At 42.2% G+C, this 19928-nt stretch overlaps 3 protein-coding genes across 6 annotated transcripts; all 3 read left to right on the forward strand.

Annotated features, from left to right (window-relative positions):
* The first annotated feature begins 68 nt into the window (after window positions 1-68).
* On the forward strand, window positions 69-7745 carry narf (nuclear prelamin A recognition factor). 4 transcript variants are annotated; one of them, XM_018762031.2, is made up of 12 exons: window positions 69-671; window positions 1419-1489; window positions 1706-1768; window positions 1993-2130; window positions 2343-2475; window positions 2676-2810; window positions 3467-3585; window positions 4358-4487; window positions 5321-5393; window positions 5539-5676; window positions 6326-6483; window positions 6679-7745. In XM_018762031.2, the coding sequence occupies exons 2-12, from the start codon at window positions 1433-1435 to the stop codon at window positions 6921-6923; spliced, it is 1389 nt and encodes a 462-aa protein (XP_018617547.2). In that variant the 5' UTR covers window positions 69-671; window positions 1419-1432; the 3' UTR covers window positions 6924-7745. The 4 variants fall into 4 exon arrangements, with proteins under 4 accessions (XP_018617547.2, XP_018617548.2, XP_018617546.2 ...); XM_018762032.2 differs by having other exon boundaries at window positions 69-553; XM_018762030.2 differs by lacking the exon at window positions 69-671 and having other exon boundaries at window positions 1346-1489; window positions 1703-1768.
* Window positions 7746-10245: 2500 nt separating this feature from the next.
* Window positions 10246-12109, forward strand: LOC108939953 (uncharacterized). Its single transcript, XM_018761654.2, has 5 exons — window positions 10246-10418; window positions 10602-10690; window positions 11083-11406; window positions 11519-11566; window positions 11758-12109. Exons 2-5 carry the CDS (start codon window positions 10633-10635, stop codon window positions 12012-12014), a joined length of 687 nt encoding a protein of 228 aa, XP_018617170.2. The 5' UTR covers window positions 10246-10418; window positions 10602-10632; the 3' UTR covers window positions 12015-12109.
* A 3296-nt stretch (window positions 12110-15405) lies between these two features.
* LOC108939950 (neural cell adhesion molecule 2-like) lies at window positions 15406-19391 on the forward strand. Its single transcript, XM_018761652.2, has 5 exons — window positions 15406-15605; window positions 17603-17691; window positions 18029-18352; window positions 18464-18511; window positions 18703-19391. Exons 2-5 carry the CDS (start codon window positions 17625-17627, stop codon window positions 18957-18959), a joined length of 696 nt encoding a protein of 231 aa, XP_018617168.1. The 5' UTR covers window positions 15406-15605; window positions 17603-17624; the 3' UTR covers window positions 18960-19391.
* The last annotated feature ends 537 nt before the right edge of the window (window positions 19392-19928 follow it).

Consider the following 19928-nt stretch of genomic DNA (forward strand, 5'->3'; position numbering starts at 1 on the left):
TCCGTATATGCGTAAATTCTTATTGGCTATGTCAATTATTATCTATTTTTCCGCCTCTGTAGCGGGACGGCACGCCTGTAAACGTGTAGAAGAATGCTTTATCAGCTTCTTCCCACATCACTTGACATAAGTGCTGCACATCGTATTGTGCAATTGTTTTTTCAAATAATTAATAAACCCTGCTTATTTTACTTGTTATCTTGAGCTGTTTAACCGTTTTTGTCAGACTAAGACGTCATAAGGTTGTTCAGTGACAAAGAAAAGAAAGATTAGGATCGTGACTCGTGCGCTACTCTCTCTGGTTCGAAGGTGGAGCGTTGTGTTCGCTCATGCGCACTTTGACGGGAAGTACAATGGAGCCGGACGCCGGAGAGTCCCCTATCAACAGCCACTGCAATCGGAGACTTGTTTTTGTCCTTGGGTGCTGCACTGCGGAGTTTCTTGCGGAATATTGATCTAGCGCCTATATACGTTATAAGTCTGGGGAATTACGTTCCTCAAACTTGAAAATGATTTCGACTGAGTGCTACTACTAGTCGTGAGTCCGATTTAGGTGGGTGTGTGATAATGATGATAGCATGAGTGGCTAACACTGTGACTGTTTCAGATCGCGGTAGTCAGTGCAATTCTACTAGTGATAACCACGCCTTTACTTAAAAAAAAAACAACTGGTAAGTGATCATCATGCTATTCATGTTTTTTTTTTTTTTTTTTAAATAATTATTCGATGTCGTGCGGAGTCAGAGTCAGACGGGTCATAGGAGACACATTGATTGACATTGTCGCCGAGATGCGAATCGCCTTTCTTTTTATAATCCTAAAATATACTGGCTTAGTGTCATTATGTGTTCTGTGGGTGGTATTTCAATTTCAACGGTGCTGGAAACGATAATTACAGGTTTACCAGCTAGTATGTAGTTCTCAGTGATAAAAACTGTTGCTGCTGTGTTTGTTATATTCCTTCAGAGATGATGATGGGTAATCCCTCTCACTCGTTATATTCCTTGTAACCAGTAATTATGCTCTTTTCCAAATCTCAGAAAAATATAATTTACATTTAGACTCACTGGAAGGCTTTCTTCTTGTATGTGGGAGATGGGACCGGACTGGAGTCAGATTTAAGATTGAAAATATTTTAGTTGCGTAATGAACATTTTTGACTGAAGTGCCTTTCGTCCAATAGTTGCTTGAGACACATTTCATATTTACATAGTGCTACTTTATTGGCTATGAATTTGTGGTCATGCTAATTCTGATTGGCTATTTGAAGCGAAGGCGGGGTTGAAACGATGAAGACGAGTTGTAGTACATGTTGAACTTTCCTACATTACATACTGTGCTAAACTTGAGTTCTGTTGATTGGCTGCTCTGTGAATCCAAAACAATTTATCTCTTTGTGCATATCTATTTCTTACCAGGTGATGTAAAGAAAATGTCAGAAATTACAATTGAAAAGCGCAAAGAAAAGTGTGAAAACTGCACTAAACAGGTAAGATACTTAGTTATTTATTAGGCTTTCTACTGATTGTAGATGCAAAGCCCTGCATTTCATAAAATTTATCATCCATGAGCTGTTTTGTGTTGATATGCCTTTCTCCTTGATGATATAGGCTGCATCTTAATTTAGTTATGTGTCTGCTACTCTGCATATTTGCATGTTACTATAGACATTTTTGCTAATCAGTCTTGAAAATATTGATAGCAGTGCAGCAAGAAGCAGAGCAGCGACAACCCAGATACACAGGAGAAAACAGTGGTGAATGGAGAGGTATGAGGTGGTATTCATATTTTGGTTGTAACACTTTATTTTTCATAGATATGTGTTGTTGGGTTTGCTGTAACCAGTTTATATAGCATACTTGTATCTGACTGTCATAGTGTGTGTAATTTGAATAAAAGTGTGTCCTTACTGGTGTTTTTTTTTTATTATTATTTTTTGTTTTTTATTTTTTTTTTGCCTCATAGTTTCTCTTTCCCTCTCTTTGTCCTTAGTTGGGCAAACGCCAGGACGCACAGCCAGTATTGCTCAGTGCATGCTTGTCCTGTGACCGTTGTGTATCCGATGAGGAGAGCCAACGAATCTCCCAGCAGAACCTGCAGGAGATCAACAGGGTTCTCAACCTCAACAAGGTATCGCAACAAACAGCGTGTCTTGTACCTTTCTTCAGTCTTTCATTTCATATCAGCTGAAAAAGCTGCTAATCAAATGTAATGAAAGGCCTACAGTGGCTGTATTTTTCATTAATAATAATAATAATAATAATAATAATAATAATAATGATGACCACTTAGGTGTTTTTATTTGCCTGTAACAGTTTTCTTTTAATCATTTGTTTTTTCAGAGGTGTGATGCTTCAAAACATAAAGTGGTTGTGGTGTCTGTGAGCCCCCAGTCACTTCCCTTCTTTGCTGTGAAATTTCACTTAGACATTCCTCAAGCTGCGCAGAAAGTCTGTGGCTTCTTGAAAAGCATAGGTAAGTGTAAAATGTCAGAAGGAACCGGGACTGGGGTGGAATGGTTGAAGTGAGAAGTTCAAGTACGCTTTGAGATTGGAAACTGAGATTTGTGACATCTTATGTGCATGTTTCAGTATTTCCTTTTTATATATATATATATATATATATATATATATATATATATACCTTAATGGAGATTGAGTGTCACTCCTCCCCAGGTGTGCACCATGTTTTCGACACCACAGTAGCAGCTGGCTTTAGCATCCTGGAGAGCCAGAAGGAGTTTGTACAGAGGCACAAACGCAGACACCATGACAGTCACGCTCTCCCCATGTTTACCTCCTCGTGTCCAGGTAAACCATTGCATTTCTGCAGCAAAGGAGCAAGAATACGTCAGCTAAAACCCGCAGCGGATTATTACCTAGATGTATAATCAGTCAGGAAATTAAACATTTTGCTCGATTCTCTGGCTGATTTCTGACAAAATGGTTCCTGACCTATTATTTTCGAACTGAACTTTTTCATGACTAACCAGAGGCACAATGTAAATGCACTTCAAAACTGACTTTGTTGTTGCTGCACTGAGTGTATGGAATTTTGTTACATTTGCTATGTGGCATTTGCATGCTCTTTTAAAACGGCAGTGTTAGGGTAAAAATGTCAATTACAACTTCGGAATTTGATGTTTGTGTAGAAGAATAACGGAAGAATATTGTCATTCATGGTAACGTTTAGGATTACTGCTGAAACAGGAATGTGTTTGCAGTTAGTAGGTATAACGTGAGATAGTAGTGGGTTCCTGGGGAGAAGAGATATGGTTGGTATGGTGTCTTCACACCCATCCCAGATGGAGATAGTGCTGCAATACTGCTGGATGTCTGTGGCACCAGTATTTAATGGACCCTCTTCTTTTCAGAGGCCTGTAGGAAAGCCTTGCGTTTACTTTAGGGAAACTGTGCTAAAAGGAATTTTGCATTAGCCCAGCTATTACTGCATAATGTTGGCATAGGATGGATTCGCTATGCAGAACGGGTCCTGGGAAGTCTGGTCACGCCACACATCTGCAGAGCCAAGTCCCCTCAGCAGATCATGGGCTCTCTGGTGAAGGACTTTTTCACCCAACAACAGGTTGAGTTTCTTTTGTTTTTTTTAGTATGACCTAAGTCTGTCTTCATAACTTGACGTCTTTATGACTTGCTTTTACAGTTTTGCGGTGTTACATTATGCTTAATACGCTGGGCCATCAGTTTACAAACACAAGCTGGACTGAAAGTTTGTCTGAGTCATTTCTTTTGTAAATTTAATGTCACTTTCACTAACAAGTCACAGTTGTTGAAAGCTTTATAAAATAGACTATTCGAATTATTTACAGGAAAGGTTCTCTAAAAGTCTTGGAGGCACTATCTGTGCACTTGTACCTCAACTTAATGCATTTGGGACCAGAAGTCTGGAAAATAGATCGAAATATATAGTGAAGGAAATTCACAATAAAGCTGAAATTCTTTCTCTTTGAAATTTCGTAACGTGACCTTTGACAACCCAAGGAGTCAGTGTATACCAGTACTTTGCTCGAGGGTGTCAGAGTAGGGCCACTCCCAACTTTGAACACCACAAACAGTTTTGTTATTGTTTTAGTTGTTCATTTTTGTGTTAGATTGTCTTCATTATGGCTTGGAGAGCATAGTAACATTACAGTTGAACACTTCTAGGAGAAATATGAAAGTGTTCACTTGATGGTTAACTTTGGATATGAATAGTTTGAAAGTTTCAGTAGATCCTCTTTATCAGTTTAGGTTTCGAGTTATATTTTAGAGCTTTCGTCTGTGGCGAGTTCCTGCAATGAGCACATGATGTAATTCATTGTTTTAAATTCAGCAACCTTGCACTGTGCCCCTTTCAGAAACTGAGCCCAGACAAGGTGTACCATGTGGTGGTGGCTCCCTGCTTCGACAAGAAGCTGGAGGCCATCAGGGAGGAGTTCTGCAGCAGCCTTTTGGAGACTTGCGATGTGGACTGTGTGCTCACATCAGGTCTGACCGGCTCCTTGTCTGTCTTTTGACAAATACTACAAGGGTCTCTGCTAGATGACACTAATATTATTTAAATGTTGCATATACAGAACACCATGTAGTGGGGATATTTTTCCGTAAGAAAAATTGGAAAACATTATTGCTCTGGGGCACTTTTCATTGTTTTGTTAAAGGTTAAATATACCTGGGATGAATAAATAGAGGAAATATACACATCCAGTGCAATTTGTAGACAGTGAACTGATACTGTATGGTGGAAACAGTGTGGGATGAGCAGATCCTAAGAAATGCTTTATGAGCTACATTTTATGTTTCTTGCCCCTTTTTATCTAATCTTTTGGTCTTTGAAAAGTTTTAGTTTTTCATATTTTACTGATTTAATTGTAAGCAACATTTACTGTATTGGGTTAACTTCTTAGGATGCTGCATCTCCATTTTCCTAGCAGTGAGTCATGTGCAGTAGTAGCAGGAGACAACAAAGCATCTTCTCATTTCAGTAGAAATTACAGTATTGTTAAAATACATTGCTGTAGCCATTCCAAATTTCAATGTTTTACAGAAATCAGTTCTGCATTTTTGAGGTTGTATTTCATTTATTTCATTTGAATTTAAGGGTGTGCTGTCACTTTCAGTCTCGTGTTCTTTAGCTCCCAATTTATGGCCTGGAATCACATCAGCTAGGTTGTATTTTGATATAGCATTCGCTTCGAAAAGGCCTTTTATAATTATAAAAATTTGATATACCGGCTGGGGTAGCGTTTTATATTGAGACATGGTTATAAGTAGGGAGTAATGTATGTGGAAAAAGTGTGTGTGTCTGTGTGTGTTTTCAGGTGAAGTTCTCTGCATGATGGAACAGAGAGGAGTGATAGTTGAAGACCTGGAGTCTGTCCCATTAGATCATATGTGAGTTTTTGCATTCCTCTGTAATACTGAAAGGGATTTCCAGTGACCTGAAGATTAGTGTAAACATATTTAAGAACACTGCTGTCTATATTTCACTGATTTATCAATGTGATTTCCTAGTGTTTTTTTTCTCCCCCCCCCCAAGATTTAGGGAAGCTGACGAGACCTGCTTGGTGAGACATAAGGGCAGAAGTTCCGAAGGCTACATGGAGCACATCTTCCAACATGCTGCCAAAGAGCTGTTTGGCTTAGATATAGAGGAGATAGTGTACAAGACACACAGGTGAGAAAGTATGCATGTAATGTGGGTAGGTTTAGAAGGAATAATGACATGAACGAACCATGTTTTAAACTGTCTACTACAGTAGCACTGGACATCAATTTCAAAGCTGTTTTTCCTTAATGAGGCCTGCAGTGTTGTGCAAATGGGGGGGCGCAGTGGCGCAGCGGGATTGACTGAGTCTGGGGTTCGAGTCCCGCTGGGGGTGCCTTGTGACGGACTGGCATCCTGTCCTGGGTGTGTCCCCCCCTCCCCCTCCAGCCTTACGCCCTGTGTTGCCGGGTTAGGTGTGTGTGTGTGTTGTGTAAATGAATTGCATTGCTGGATCTTGTTCGGGGGGCACAGTGGGTTGGACCGGGTCCTGCTCTCCAGTGGATCTGGGGTTCGAGTCCTGCTTGGGGTGCCTTGTGATGGACTGGCGTCCCGTCCTGGGTGTTTCCTCTCCCCCTCCGGCCTTACGCCCTGTGCTGCCGGGTAGGCTCTGGTTCCCCGCGACCCTGTATGGGACAAGCGGCTCAGAAGGTGTGTGTGTGTGTGTGTGTGTGTGTGTGTGTGTGTGTGTGTGTGTGTGTGTGTGTGTGTGTGTGTGTGTGTGTGAGAGAGATCTTGTTCTGTGCCACTTCTCTGTCTGATCATCTTTCTTTGTTTTCAGGAATCGTGACTTCCAGGAGGTTTCTCTGGAGCGGGACGGGGAGACACTACTGCAATTTGCAGCCGTCTATGGCTTTCGTAACATCCAGACCTTGGTGCACCGCATGAGGAAAGGCAGAGTGCCATACCAGCTGGTGGAGGTGCTTTCCTGTCCAGGAGGTGATATCTGCATCTGACCACTGAGTCCTCTCTGCTTCCTGCAGCGTTGTTACTATTGATGGGTTGCTGCAATGTGCTGTTCTGGAGCACTATGTCGAAGGAATTATTCTTAAGATATCTTTCTTGTAAAATACTTTAATTATAGTTTTAATTAAAAAAGCCAAAAATTTTTTTGTGCTGCTTGTGTACTGACAGGTTGTCTGAATGGACGTGGGCAGTCAGAGGATCAAGCTGGCCGAGTGGACAAGGCTTTGGTGCAGCAGATGGAGGAGGCGTACAGCAGTTTGCCCGTCCGGCTGCCAGAGATGAGCTCTGACATTCAGCAGCTCTATCAGGACTGGTTGGAGGGCGGAGACTCCCCGCATGCCCTGCAGGCCCTGCACACACAATACAGCCACCAAGAGAAGCCACACAGACTGCCTCCCGACATCCAGTGGTGAGGGAAGCACACAGTAAAATCAGTGGAGGTGTATGAAGTCTCAAGGGCATTTGTACCATTACTATGGCTCCCACTGGGATCAAATGAACACTTTTGGTTGATTTTTAATGCTGCCATTTTTGCTGTGCACCACACCTGATACAGAGCCGTGCTGCTATTCAGAAAACCTGACGTCCACTTGAAGCAGCGATTGTGGTGATCACCTTCTGCTGGTCAATACTGTCTGGCCAACAACCAGGAATACAACTAGAGTGAGCAACATTTGTAGCCAGTGTAACCTGCAATAACTAATGTTCAGTGCATGTGTATTGACAGTGAAATATCTACTACACATTTGGAACAATTTACATGCACCGAATATAATCCAATGAAAACGATTGTTTGATAGGATCTTATCTCAAACATAAAAACATCCATAAACTAAAACTCAAAGCTGAAAATCATTTTGTTTTTTTGTACTGTAAATTAATTGACCAAATGACAATGTATCCTGTACGTTTTCATTAGAGTGTTTCAGAAACGTATCTGTTTAAGTCCTACTGTGTTCAGCTGCGAAAGACATAAGGGAGTGTCATACTTCTTTTCATAGCTCTTTTTAATTAGAAAATAGGCTGTTATACTGATGGTCAATAGTGCCATTATTACAGGTGATAATTTATTTTCTTGTGTTACTGTTAGTAAGTGAAGATTAACATCTACATTTTTTTTCCCCCCAAAAAGGCTTTGAGGTTTCTGTGTTTTCACAAAAATGGTGTGTTCAGAGTATTTGAGACTGAAATGTCTTCAGATTGTGTGTGTGTGTGTGTGTGTGTATGTAATATAGCTTTGCAGTTAATCTAAAAAAAAAAAAAAAAAAATCAGTACAGTTCGAGAGAACTTCACCATCCGTCCATTATCAATAATCACTTGTCCATGGCATTGTCATAGCGGTCCAAAGCCTTACCTGGAGGCTAAAGGTGTTAAGAGTACACCCTGGGGGAGGTGGACATTTACATTTATTTAGCTGACAGGAGGGGGTGCGGTGGCAAACTGGGTTTGACCAGGTCCTGCTCTCCGGTGGGTCTGGGGTTCAAGTCCCACTGGGAGTGCCTTGTGATGGACTGGCATCCCGTCCTGGGTGTGTCCCCTCCCACTCCAGCCTTATGCTGTGTTGCCGGGTTAGGCTCCGGCTCCCTGCGACCCCGTATAGGACAAGCGGTTCAGATTTTGTGGGTGGGTGGCTGACACATGAGGGGGTGCGGTGGCACACTGGGTTTGGTAGGGTTCTGTTCTCTGGTGGGACTTGTGTGCCCCCCCCCCCCCCTTGGGACAAGCAGGGTCAGACTGCGTGCGCACGTGGCTAACCCTTCTACAGTAAGGTGAATTTTCTTAACTGGACCAATTCAGGGTAAGTACCTTGATCAAGGGTATAGTGGCAGAAGGTGTCACTCAAACTTCAACCTGTTGCCTGTAGTGGCAATCGTACATTTACATTTATTCATTTAGCAGACACTTTTCTCCAAATCTTACAGAAAACACAATGTGTGCATTACATTAGCAGAAAGAGACATAGATGCAGACATATGATTAAGTGCTTTCTCAGAAACATGTTGTTGGACTGTGGGAGGACAGTGGAACATGTAAACTCCATTCAAATGGAGACGAATTCAAACTTAAGTTTAAACCAACAGCCCAGGAGATGGGAAGTTCTAGTGTTACACACTACATTACCATGCCATCCTATTATCCTTGCCACCTTAGTTATATAAGTATTTATCTTGTACTTGAGGATCTTTTGAATAATAATTTATTCATATTCAGGCCCGACAAGTAGTATTGTGGAAAGTTTCACCACGAGTCAGTGCTATTTAGTCTAGCAGTGCTATGCAGGAATTTTACAACAGACAGACACTGCACGTATCCAGGTTATGCTGCATGCGAACTGGGACTGTGACCATCGTAACTGGCTCTCCATATTCACTGACTGAACCAAAAGGTATTTAAAAAATCACCTGTTCTGCTTCCAGGCTGTGGAATGAGATTTCATTGAACCTTAGAATGTTTCCATTCTCCTGACCTTCGAGCACACCCTGAACATCTCTTCATACAGCTCCTCGGCACCGTTTAACCGTACTTCTGCTGTGACGCTCAGTGGTTTAACTTGGCTCCAAATTAATGAAATAATAGAAATACGAATAGCGTGGGCTCCCTACTGATAAACTTAATTTGGGCAGAGAGTTAGTTGAGTATGCAACAAAGTGCACCAAGGACTAGTCAATTCTGCAATTCTGTCCTAACTCGACATGCAGCTACTCGTGCAACAACGTCTTAAACTCTAGGTAGTGTCATCTGGTGTCACACCAGGGTTACTCAAGGTACACAGGGGTCACGAAAACTGAAGCAGTTCTTCGCTATCTGTATTTCTCCATCTCTTGGGCAAATGCACCTTTGTTTACCTTTAGGTGTTCTTTGCTCTGGGGATGAGTGTCTTCTGAATAAATAACTAAGTGTAAACACATGAACAACTGGGACTCTTCATAACCTTTACTGTAACTAATCTTACAAAATTAAGTCTTGATTTTGTTTTATAAATTCTACTTATATTGAACTTGAACCTAATTTAAAAGTAGTCGCAAAACATTTCCACAACCTCCTATTCTGGGGCAAGTTCATATAAATGTATGCAATGTTCTCCCTGCTTTCAACTTCCATCATTGCCTCTTTGGTGTTATTAGTGTCACAACACTCAAGAACAGAAGGTACACTGTAAAACAATGGAAGTGAGATGAATTAAAGTGGTCCAACACTACTATTTAGGTGCATGTGGTGTCCGAAAAGGAAGGTACACCGTTCTTTGGAGGATTCCCTGAAACAAAGCACTGGAACACTTGAAGTGTGCAAACAAAGAGTTTATTAGGAACAGTGGCTCATGTCACAAACTCACTTCACACCACGGAACCTCATCTGCGTTCGCGCGAAAAAGCCCCCGTTATATATAGTGCCCCCAATAACGGTTCCCGCTTCTTTTAGGAACTAACCAATAACAATTATCCTTTGTCAACTTAAACCCTACAGGCCGGCAGGAACCTTTCTTTTACAAAACTCTTGAGGATTCGTTCTTGGTGTAAAATACCACAGTGCAATTTACTGATATCTGCCAGCTGGCTACAAAAACAATTTGCAATGACCGTGCAGCAAAACAAACAAAAAAAATGTTGTCTTAAATAAGCTGAGAAACGCCAATATTTTTGAAAACTTGCCACTGGGCCGTTGGTCAATGCAGGAGACTGCAATGCAGAGGTGGAACCGCTCATCCTCACCACAAGGTGGCACTGTTGCTACTGTCGGAATACGAAAAACGCCTTCGTTGACAAGCAGAAAGTGAAAGAAAAGTCAGACGTTACACAACGTACGCTTCGAGGATATTTTATTCTCACCGTTTCAAAAGGACATTTTCTGTTTCTCCCATTATATTCTGTGGATAACTGAAGTTGAGAGGAGTGAAAGTCTCTACAGGGTAAGTTTCTGACCGCGGTTTTTTTTTCTCAGTCTAAATCCGGTAGCGTTCAAAAACCGGAACTCACTCGTCTGTGTCTGGTGGAGAAACAGTGTAAATTCTTAAAACTGAGACTTTGTCCATGATTGAAAATGAAGAGTTTGATGAAGCTGTTGCGTTTTTTGTATTTCTTTCCTAATCCAGTATAGGAGCTGACGCATCCACTGAAGAGAATATGCGCGGATACTCTCATTTTTTGATTCTACTGAGTCACGTATCAGAAGTCTTGGCCGGTATTTTTATTTGATTATTCTTTTCCCAGAAAAAGTCTGATTCCAAAAATAAAGTCAGTGTTTTCTCCTAGATACACACACACACACACACACACACACACACACACACACAGCCGCTTGTCCCGAGCGGGATCGCGGCGAATCGGAGCCTAACCCAGCAACACAGGGCATAGGGCTGGGGGGGGGGAAACACCCAGGACGGGACGCCAGTCCATTACAAGACACCCCAAGCAGAACTCAAACCCCAGACGGCAGGACCCGGCCAAACCCAATGCTCCACTATGCCCCGCTGAACCCACACGTCTTGGCAAAGTCCTTAGGCTGTTACCTGCACTCAACACAACATCTTAAATGTTTCCTATTTATGTTGTGATTTTAATTCTGTTCCTTAGTAGTCGACATGAAGTGCAGTGCCGAGAGTCGCGACAGAAGCGCTGTGCTGACATGTGTAGCAGCTGGAAACTGTGAAGAGCAAGTCACCATTGCTCACCTCATGTGGAAAAGGGATTCAGTGCCACTTGTTACACTGTCAGAAAACGGAATTGAGAGCAAGGAACCAGAGCGCTTTGAATTAAAGGAGGAGCCATGGCATGCCGATTCCTGGGCCACTTCTCTGCAGATAAACAACGTTAAAAGTCAGGACAAGGGAAGGTACAGCTGTAGTGTAATCACTGATTGTGGTGTATGGAAAGGATCAGTTTATTTGGACATTCCAGGTAAATATGAGACAAAAAAAGAAAATTATTTGGATGTTACATACTTAATTATATCGTGATATAATGATATTATTCATGTAACGCTAAAAAAACCTTTTATTTCACCTGCCAGAAACCGTGGAACTCCCGAATCCAACACCACCACCACCACCGTCAGCAGGTAAAACAAAGACTGCTTTTTCACCTGATTCAAGTTGTTCAGTATTGACTAACAAACCTGTTTATTGGCATTAAAAATATTCTGCGCCAGAATCTGTAAAGATACATTTAAACATTAAAAAATGTTGCACTACCAAAATGTACAAAAACAGGTAACGGACTGAGACCAGCATTAATTTCTTCTCTTTGTAGATAATGGAGTAATTGGAAAACGGGAACAGGACCCGATACCCCCTGCTGAAAACACAGGACACCATAAAGCAGCACTGGCAGGAACCGTTGCAACCCTTGTTGTGCTGATCGCTGTGTTTGTTGCTGTGCGAAAACGGCATCTCATTGAGCAGCAGACGAGCAGGTTGCGGTTCATTTTCCATAAAAGAGCCGCACAAGCAGAAGAGGAACAGGAGCAGTACACCAAGAACATCACGGAAGAGCATGATCCAGTGTAGAGAAGATGGCACAGACACAAATTTGGGGGTCTCTCCCCACTGCTCTTCCCCCTGTACACCAACAACTGCACCGCTAAAGACCCCTCTCTCAAACTCCTGAAGTTCGCAGACGACACCACACTCATTGGCCTCATCCGGGATGGTGAAGTTCAACCTGCCACAGGAGCTACTGATGCAATTCTACTCTGCAGTCATTGAGTCGGTCCTCTGCACCTCTATAACTGTCTGGTTCGGCCCAGCTACGAAATTAGATATCAGAAGATTACAGCAGATAGTTCGGACTGCTGGAAGAATCATCGGCACATCCCCCCCAGCTCTCCAAGAATTGCACTCGTCCAGAGTCAGTAAAAGGGCTAGCAAAATCATTCTAGACCCCTCACATCCAGGCCACTTCCTCTTCGAACCTTTGCCATCTGGCCTGCGCTACAGAGCACTGAGCACCAGGACAGCCAGGCATAAGAAAAGTTTCTTTCCTCAGGCCATCTACTTCATGAAGAGCTAAATCCCCCCCCCCCCCCCCAGAGAGTAAACCAGTACAATACACAACACTGTTTATATTTAGAATTATATCTATTTATCACGTCATATGTCTTACTCACACTTCCTTGCATTTGTAACTAGTGACTACTTTTGTATATAATATTGGATACTGTATATTTTATATATTTTTTTATCCTTTATTCACATATTCTATCTTCTCATCTGTGTCTTGTCACTGTCATTCTGTCTGTGCTGTGGAAGTTTCTGTCACCAAGACAAATTCGTTGTATGTGTGAACATACTTGGCAATAAAGCTCGTTCTGATTCTCATTCTGATTCTGAAAACTCAGTTCAAACACTTTACATGTAAATGTAAATATGAGTGTAAATGTAGTCTTTACCACAAGGTGACACTGTTGCTGCGGTCGCAATACACAAAACGCGTTTGCTCCCTTTAATAAATCTTCAACTAGAGAGTGAAAGAAACGTCACGCATTATAGAACATCAGCTTCGACGCTATTTTGTTCTCGCTGACTTCAGCCTTCGGGTCCAGTGTCTAAACCTTTCTGGTGTTCTGCCATTCTTTTTTGGTGCTCACCTCTTACCGCTATTTCCTTCCCTTTTTCTGTTCCTCCTGTGTCTTCTTGTGTCACTCTGCCTGTGCTGCAGTATTTGGCTCTGACTCCAGCTGCTTCTGTTCCACATCCTTAGGCTCATGTGACCCGTCTTCTCCGTCATCACTCAGTTTAGCAGCTACTGAAAACCGCTGTGCAGTTTCTCTTCTAATTCTGTGAAATGCAGAAACACACAGAAAGAGCAGTGGTGAACTATAATAGTCTGTATAATTGTCTGTGGTTTGGCTCCTGTACAGATCATTCTATGTTCTCTCAGTAATAAATGAGCTTCTTCCCTTATTTGTCCTCAGACTTCTTGAACTGCTCGCTCCAGGATCTTGGTATAATAGGTACCACTCGGAATTGTCCTATTGACCGTTCTTGTGTCTTGTGCCATAAATCTGGCTTCTTCACCCAGTCTCCTGAAAGTAAGGTACTTATCTCCTCCTCATGGCTTATCATGTCTCTACACAACAACAGTCTTCCTGACATTTCCTTCTTTCAGTCTCCAGGTCTTGGTGATATAAATCTCCTCAGTCTAAATCTCTCCATCTAATGTTAGCCAACTACCTCTTCCTTCTCCACAATTTGCCCTGTATAAATAGCTTTGGTAGTCATGACCCTTGCTTACTTTGAGTAACCTTGGTGTGATGCTCGATGACTCTGACCCAAAAGGTATCAAAGAATCACACATTCTTTTTTGGCTTCCAAGCTGTGCAATGAGATTTCTGTCAACCTCAGAATGTTTCCATTCTCCTGACCTTCAGGCACACCCTGAAGGCCCATATCTTCATACAGCACCTTTGCGCTGTCTAACCATACTTCTGCTGTGAAACTCAATGGTCTCCACTTGAATGATGCACTGTGCTCATGTTATAGTTTGTTCAATCCCTCAGTGTAAGTCATTTTAGCAAATTTTAAGTTGTACCCTTCAAATTATGTTCTACTGAAACTGATAAGGGGGATGCAGTGGTACAGTGGGTTTGGCTGGGGCCTGCTGTGTGGTGGGTTTAGTGTGCGAGCCCTGCTTGGGGTGGCTTGCAGTTGACTGCCGTCCTGTCCAGGGTGTGTCCTCTCCCCCTCCAGCCTTGCTCCCTGTATTGCCGTGTTAGGCTCGGGCTTGCTGCGACCCTGCTCAGGACAAGCAATGGTGGATATTGTGTGTGTAAAAAAGTTGCGACAACGTCCAGTACAACATACTAGCACAATAATTTGTTAATATCTTCATAGTTCTCTTTATCAACATGAATCTTGTGTGTCCTATGCCCTGGAGAACATTTTCATAATGACAGATGAGGGGAGAAACATATGTTATATGGACCTGACATCATAAAAAACTAGTCTACTAGGAACACTAAGGGGAATGGGAGTTTTTGGGAGCTGGGGAGTATTTTGTAAACACTATATATGCACTTGAGTGTAGTCAGTTTGATAAAATCATGTTGGTCTTTGTGTTTTCTTTCCTGTAAATTTTGATTAAACCATTTCAAAATCCATTCCATTCACTCCATCCTTCCAGTAGTATTACTCTTTCTATGTGAACTACTCATGCTTCATTTTAGCTTGTAGTGAAACAGAAGGGTCCTTCCAGCTTCCAGAAGGAGGAGGACAGAGATGGTGGTGTCAGCAGGTGTGATAATGAAAGAGGAGCAATATAAAATCAAGGCAGATAGGCAAGAGCAACAAGACTGCTGGACAGCGTGGGAGAGAGTAATCAACAGTCATTAGATGGTCTAACATGAAAAATACTACAGGCCATAATAAGCTTTCTCAGCAGGGCGAGGGGGGAGGTCCTGGAGTCAAGAAAACAAGAGACGAACAAAACTCATGCTCTCCCACAATTATTGTTCTGAGACTGAAATGAGTCTCATACACAGTTCCACTATACTTTCCTGAATTTATACTGTACTGTGTTGTACATAATATGACTGTAAAAAATCTTCAGTGCATCTTGGAGAAACTGTCCCTACCTCAGTTTTTATACACATTATAGGTAGTTATGTTCTTGTAGTACAGGATCTTTGTCTTTTAATCATCTTGATTAAATCTGTTTGAGTGGTGGTTGATGTAATTGCATATCCGGGATGCTCTAGAAATTGAAAGAATTCTATTAATACACTGAGGACCACCGGTTAGGCCTGTCCAGTCTTTCACCAGGAGATGGCCTTGTTGAGAGTACCATGCTGCACAGAGTGTGCTATAAATGGTTCACTCTGTGCCTCTGGCCTTTGACCAGCACTAATCACTGTTGTGCATCAGATCTGAGTCAGACTGAAAGTGAAAGTCAGTTGGAGCCCTTCAATATCACCTCCCAGGACATTTTGCTCCTCCTCCTAAAAACATACTTTTTAAGGGGATTTTCCATCTATTCCCTTGCTTTCTGAGAACAGCTGAAACTGAGCGGACTGAGTCGGCAAGCTCTGAGTTTCTCACTCGTGTCTCACGGTCAAGGCTGTATAGGGAATTTTCACAAACCAGGGACACGGCTAGAACAGGGTAAGTTTGAGGAAACTGGGACTGTGGTCATTAACTGTTCACGTCCGTCTTTTTCTGGCTGTCGTTCGGTGGTTAGCTGATGTAATTCACATTTAGATGTGTGCTTTTTGCCATTCGGCCCTGCAATGTCACAGTGTCATGATGAACATGGATTTTTTTTTAAAAGAGGAAAAGTGCAGTTAAATTGAATATTTCCAAATTAGGCAGAATGGTGGGCTGACACGCTCAACTCAACATCCACTGCATGAAAAGGAAACGTAGAGGAATGTGGGGGGTATAGTCTTTTGCAGTGCCTTTTTGGAAACGAGAATGTGCTTTGACCAAACTGCACTCCTTTTACAATTCTGTTTATTCATTTATCAGATGCTTTTCTCCAAAGCATCTTGCAATGAACACTACGTAGTGTTACCAGGCCGCACCTTATTCACCTAAAGTGATTTACGCTGCTATATACACTACTTACAATGAGTTACTCATCCATGCACCAGTGAAACACACTTTCTCTCTGTCACTTTCACACACACTATGGGTGAATTAGAGTCACCACTCCAGCTGAATAGCATGTCTTTGTACTGTGGGAAGAAACCAGAGCACAAGGTGAAAACCCATGCAGTGACAGGGAGGACATGCAAACTTCACACAGATCGAGTGAGGGTCGCATCCATGTCGTCTTGCACCACCCAGGTGTTGTGAGACAGCAGCCCTATTAACTGCACCACTGTGCCACCAATGGCATTTACAGTGAAGCTGTTCAATAAAACTTATTTCCTACTCTGATTATATATTCATCAAATGCACGTTATATTATTGATGCTGTTTTATGAAAGTTTAATTTCTCTGCTGCATATTTTGGGATTTATTAAGATATTGAATTGATTGAATTGTGTACCAAAAGGTCACAAAGCTACCAAAAGTCACTAAAACGCCACATTTTTTATTGACACTACATACAGTTTCAGATGTATGTACAGGTTTCCTGACATTAGACACTCATTTTAATGCAAGGTGGCGTTAGTAGCGGGGTACAATGGACATCTGTCGTTCCACACACTGCAGTTTCATCATGCTTTTCAGCATTTACATTTGCGTGTATTCGTTTAGTAGATGCTTTTTTCCAAAGTGACGTACATCCCATAGAAAATACAATTTGTGCACTACATTAGAAGAAAGAGAGACATAGTTGCAGATGTACACACACTGTCTGAAATCGCCTGTCCCGAGTTGGGTTGCGGCGAACCGAAACCTAATACGGCAACACAGGGTGCAAGGCTGGAGGGGACACAACCTGAACGGGACACCGGTCTGTCACAAGGCACCTCAAGCAGGACTCAAACCCCAGACCCCCTACACAGCAGGCACTGGCCAAACCTGCTGCGCCACTGTGCCTCCCCTTGTAGATAGCTGGGAGCAGTTCTACTGATGCATTTGTAGACAATAACCAGGGTCTTGACTTTGATCCGGCCAGCTATAGGAAGCCAGTGCAGAGAAATGAGTAGAGGAGATACATGGGAACACTTTGGTAAGTCAAACACAACTCGTGCAGCAGCATTCTGTATCAGCTGCACAGGTTTGATGGCAGTAGAGGGAAGGCCACACAGGAGAGAGTTGCAGTAGTCCAGACATGATGCCACCATGGCCTGGGCAAGTAGTTTGGTTCAGTTTCAGTTTTATTTTGCTCACTTCAATTTCATTTACAGTCCCATCATCCTAATCATTACATGTCCTTCCAGTCCATCGGAATATAAGAATTGCCTGTCTCTTCATACAAGGTCTTCTTGTTTAGACTTTTTTCCTCTTATAGAACCCTGTGGTCTTCACTTAACATGACTGTCTCCCTCTGTACTTAATAATAGCTTTATTTTGTTACTCTGAACTGAAAGAAACTACTACTCAAGAAAGTTGTATATTTTGGGTATATATATATAATTCTTAGTTATTCATAGCAAGAAATGAAATTTCATAGTATTAATGTTGTTATATTTCTGAATTGTCCACAGGAATACAAGATCCCTTGAACAGATGATGCTGATGTCACTCTTTGTTCTTTTTTTGGTTGTCCTCAGTCAGCCATCAGGACTCCTGGCTGGTATGCATACATTTTTTACACAGATACTGTATCTAAAGAATTGGGGAAAAATTTATGCCTGTGCATAAGTTGCTAGGAAGAGTTAACTGAATTTTTGTTAAAAATTATCAACTATTAATAACAATAATAAACAATAATCAATAATAATTTCTGGATCCATAATGTCAGTGTCTTTCAGATAATGTAATCTTGTTCCTGGTCACTCAGAAGCTTATTAATATATTACATTAAACGTACACATTTTTACAACATGGTGAAAGTCCTTAGACTTGCCTACAGTACATTCAAGATAACATCTTATGTGTCTCTAATTTATTGTGTTAATTCTGTTCCTTAGTAGTCGACATGAAGTGCAGTGCCGAGAGTCGCGACAGAAGCGCTGTGCTGACATGTGTAGCAGCTGGAAACTGTGAAGAGCAAGTCACCATTGCTCACCTCATGTGGAAAAGGGATTCAGTGCCACTTGTTACACTGTCAGAAAACGGAATTGAGAGCAAGGAACCAGAGCGCTTTGAATTAAAGGAGGAGCCATGGCATGCCGATTCCTGGGCCACTTCTCTGCAGATAAACAACGTTAAAAGTCAGGACAAGGGAAAATACAGCTGTAGTGTAATCACTGATTGTGGTACATGGAAAGGATCAGTTCATTTGGACATTCCAGGTAAATATGAGACAAAAAAAGAAAATTATTTGGATGTTACATACTTAATTATATCGTGATATAATGATATTATTCATGTAACGCTAAAAAACCTTTTATTTCACCTGCCAGAAACCGTGGAACTCCCGAATCCGACACCACCACCACCACCGTCAGCAGGTAAAACAAAGACTGCTTTTTCACCTGATTCAAGTTGTTCAGTATTGACTAACAAACCTGTTTATTGGCATTAAAAATATTCTGCGCCAGAATCTGTAAAGATACATTTAAACATTAAAAAATGTTGCACTACCGAAATGTACAAAAACAGGTAACGGACTGAGACCAGCATTAATTTCTTCTCTTTGTAGATAATGGAGTAATTGGAAAACGGGAACAGGACCCGATACCCCCTGCTGAAAACACAGGACACCATAAAGCAGCACTGGCAGGAACCGTTGCAACCCTTGTTGTGCTGATTGCTGTGCTTGTTGCTGTGCGAAAACGGCATCTCATTGAGCAGCAGACGAGCAGGTTGCGGTTCATTTTCCATAAAAGAGCCGCACAAGCAGAAGAGGAACAGGAGCAGTACATCAAGAACATCAGGGAAGAGCATGATCCAGTGTAGAGAAGATGGCACAGACACAAATTTGGGGGTGAAAACTCAGTTCAAACACTTCACATGTAAATGTAAATGTGAAGGGAAACCTGAGAAGCAGTTATTACTCCCACATGTTGTGAGGAGGACTGTTTATTCTCTTTTGTGTGACGGTTGCGGTTGTCCACAATCCTAGTCTTACAGCTGTAATAGTAAGCGAGTGTCTCTGTACTGCACAGTGGCTCTCCACTAAAAACACTACTGTATGCCGTATGCTCTATATGTGTGTACCCACATGTGCAAATGTATGTAAATATTACAGAAAATGTAATACTGTTGTGACTTGGGTGACCTGTGATTTCTTGTCTTCATTGCTAACATTAATGAGCATGCTGTATATTAATGTTAATATTACATAAGAAAGGGGGCGCGGTGGCGCAGTGGGTTGGACCACAGTCCTGCTCTCCGGTGGGTCTGGGGTTCGAGTCCCGCTTGGGGTGCCTTGTGGCGGACTGGCGTCCCGTCCTGGGTGTGTCCCCTCCCCCTCTGGCCTTACGCCCTGTGTTGCCGGGTAGGCTCCGGTTCCCCGTGACCCTGTAAGGGACAAGCGGTTCTGAAAATGTGTGTGTGTGTGTGTATTACATAAGAGACGGTCCCGCTTGGGGTGCCTTGTGATGGACTGGCGTCCTGTCCTGGGTGTGTCCCCTCCCCCTCCAGCCTTACGCCCTGTGTTGCAGGGTTAGGCTCCGGTTCCCCACGACCCCGTATGGGACAAGCGGTTCAGAAAATGTGTGTGTGTGTGTGTGTGTGTGTGTATTACATAAGAAGTCCAGGTTTTAAGAATTACTGGATATCTGAATGTTTCTATAATCTTAAATTTGAAAATGTCTTGTTCAAAAACAATAAAGTTATTTTTAATAAACTGTGAACTGTTCATGAAACATGTTACAGGTGTTAACACGTTAGTTTTTTCCTCACTTGTTCACTCATCTTCCAGTT

The sequence above is a fragment of the Scleropages formosus genome, chromosome 20 (assembly GCF_900964775.1).
Source record: "Scleropages formosus chromosome 20, fSclFor1.1, whole genome shotgun sequence".
In the NCBI taxonomy this organism is placed as follows: domain Eukaryota; kingdom Metazoa; phylum Chordata; class Actinopteri; order Osteoglossiformes; family Osteoglossidae; genus Scleropages; species Scleropages formosus.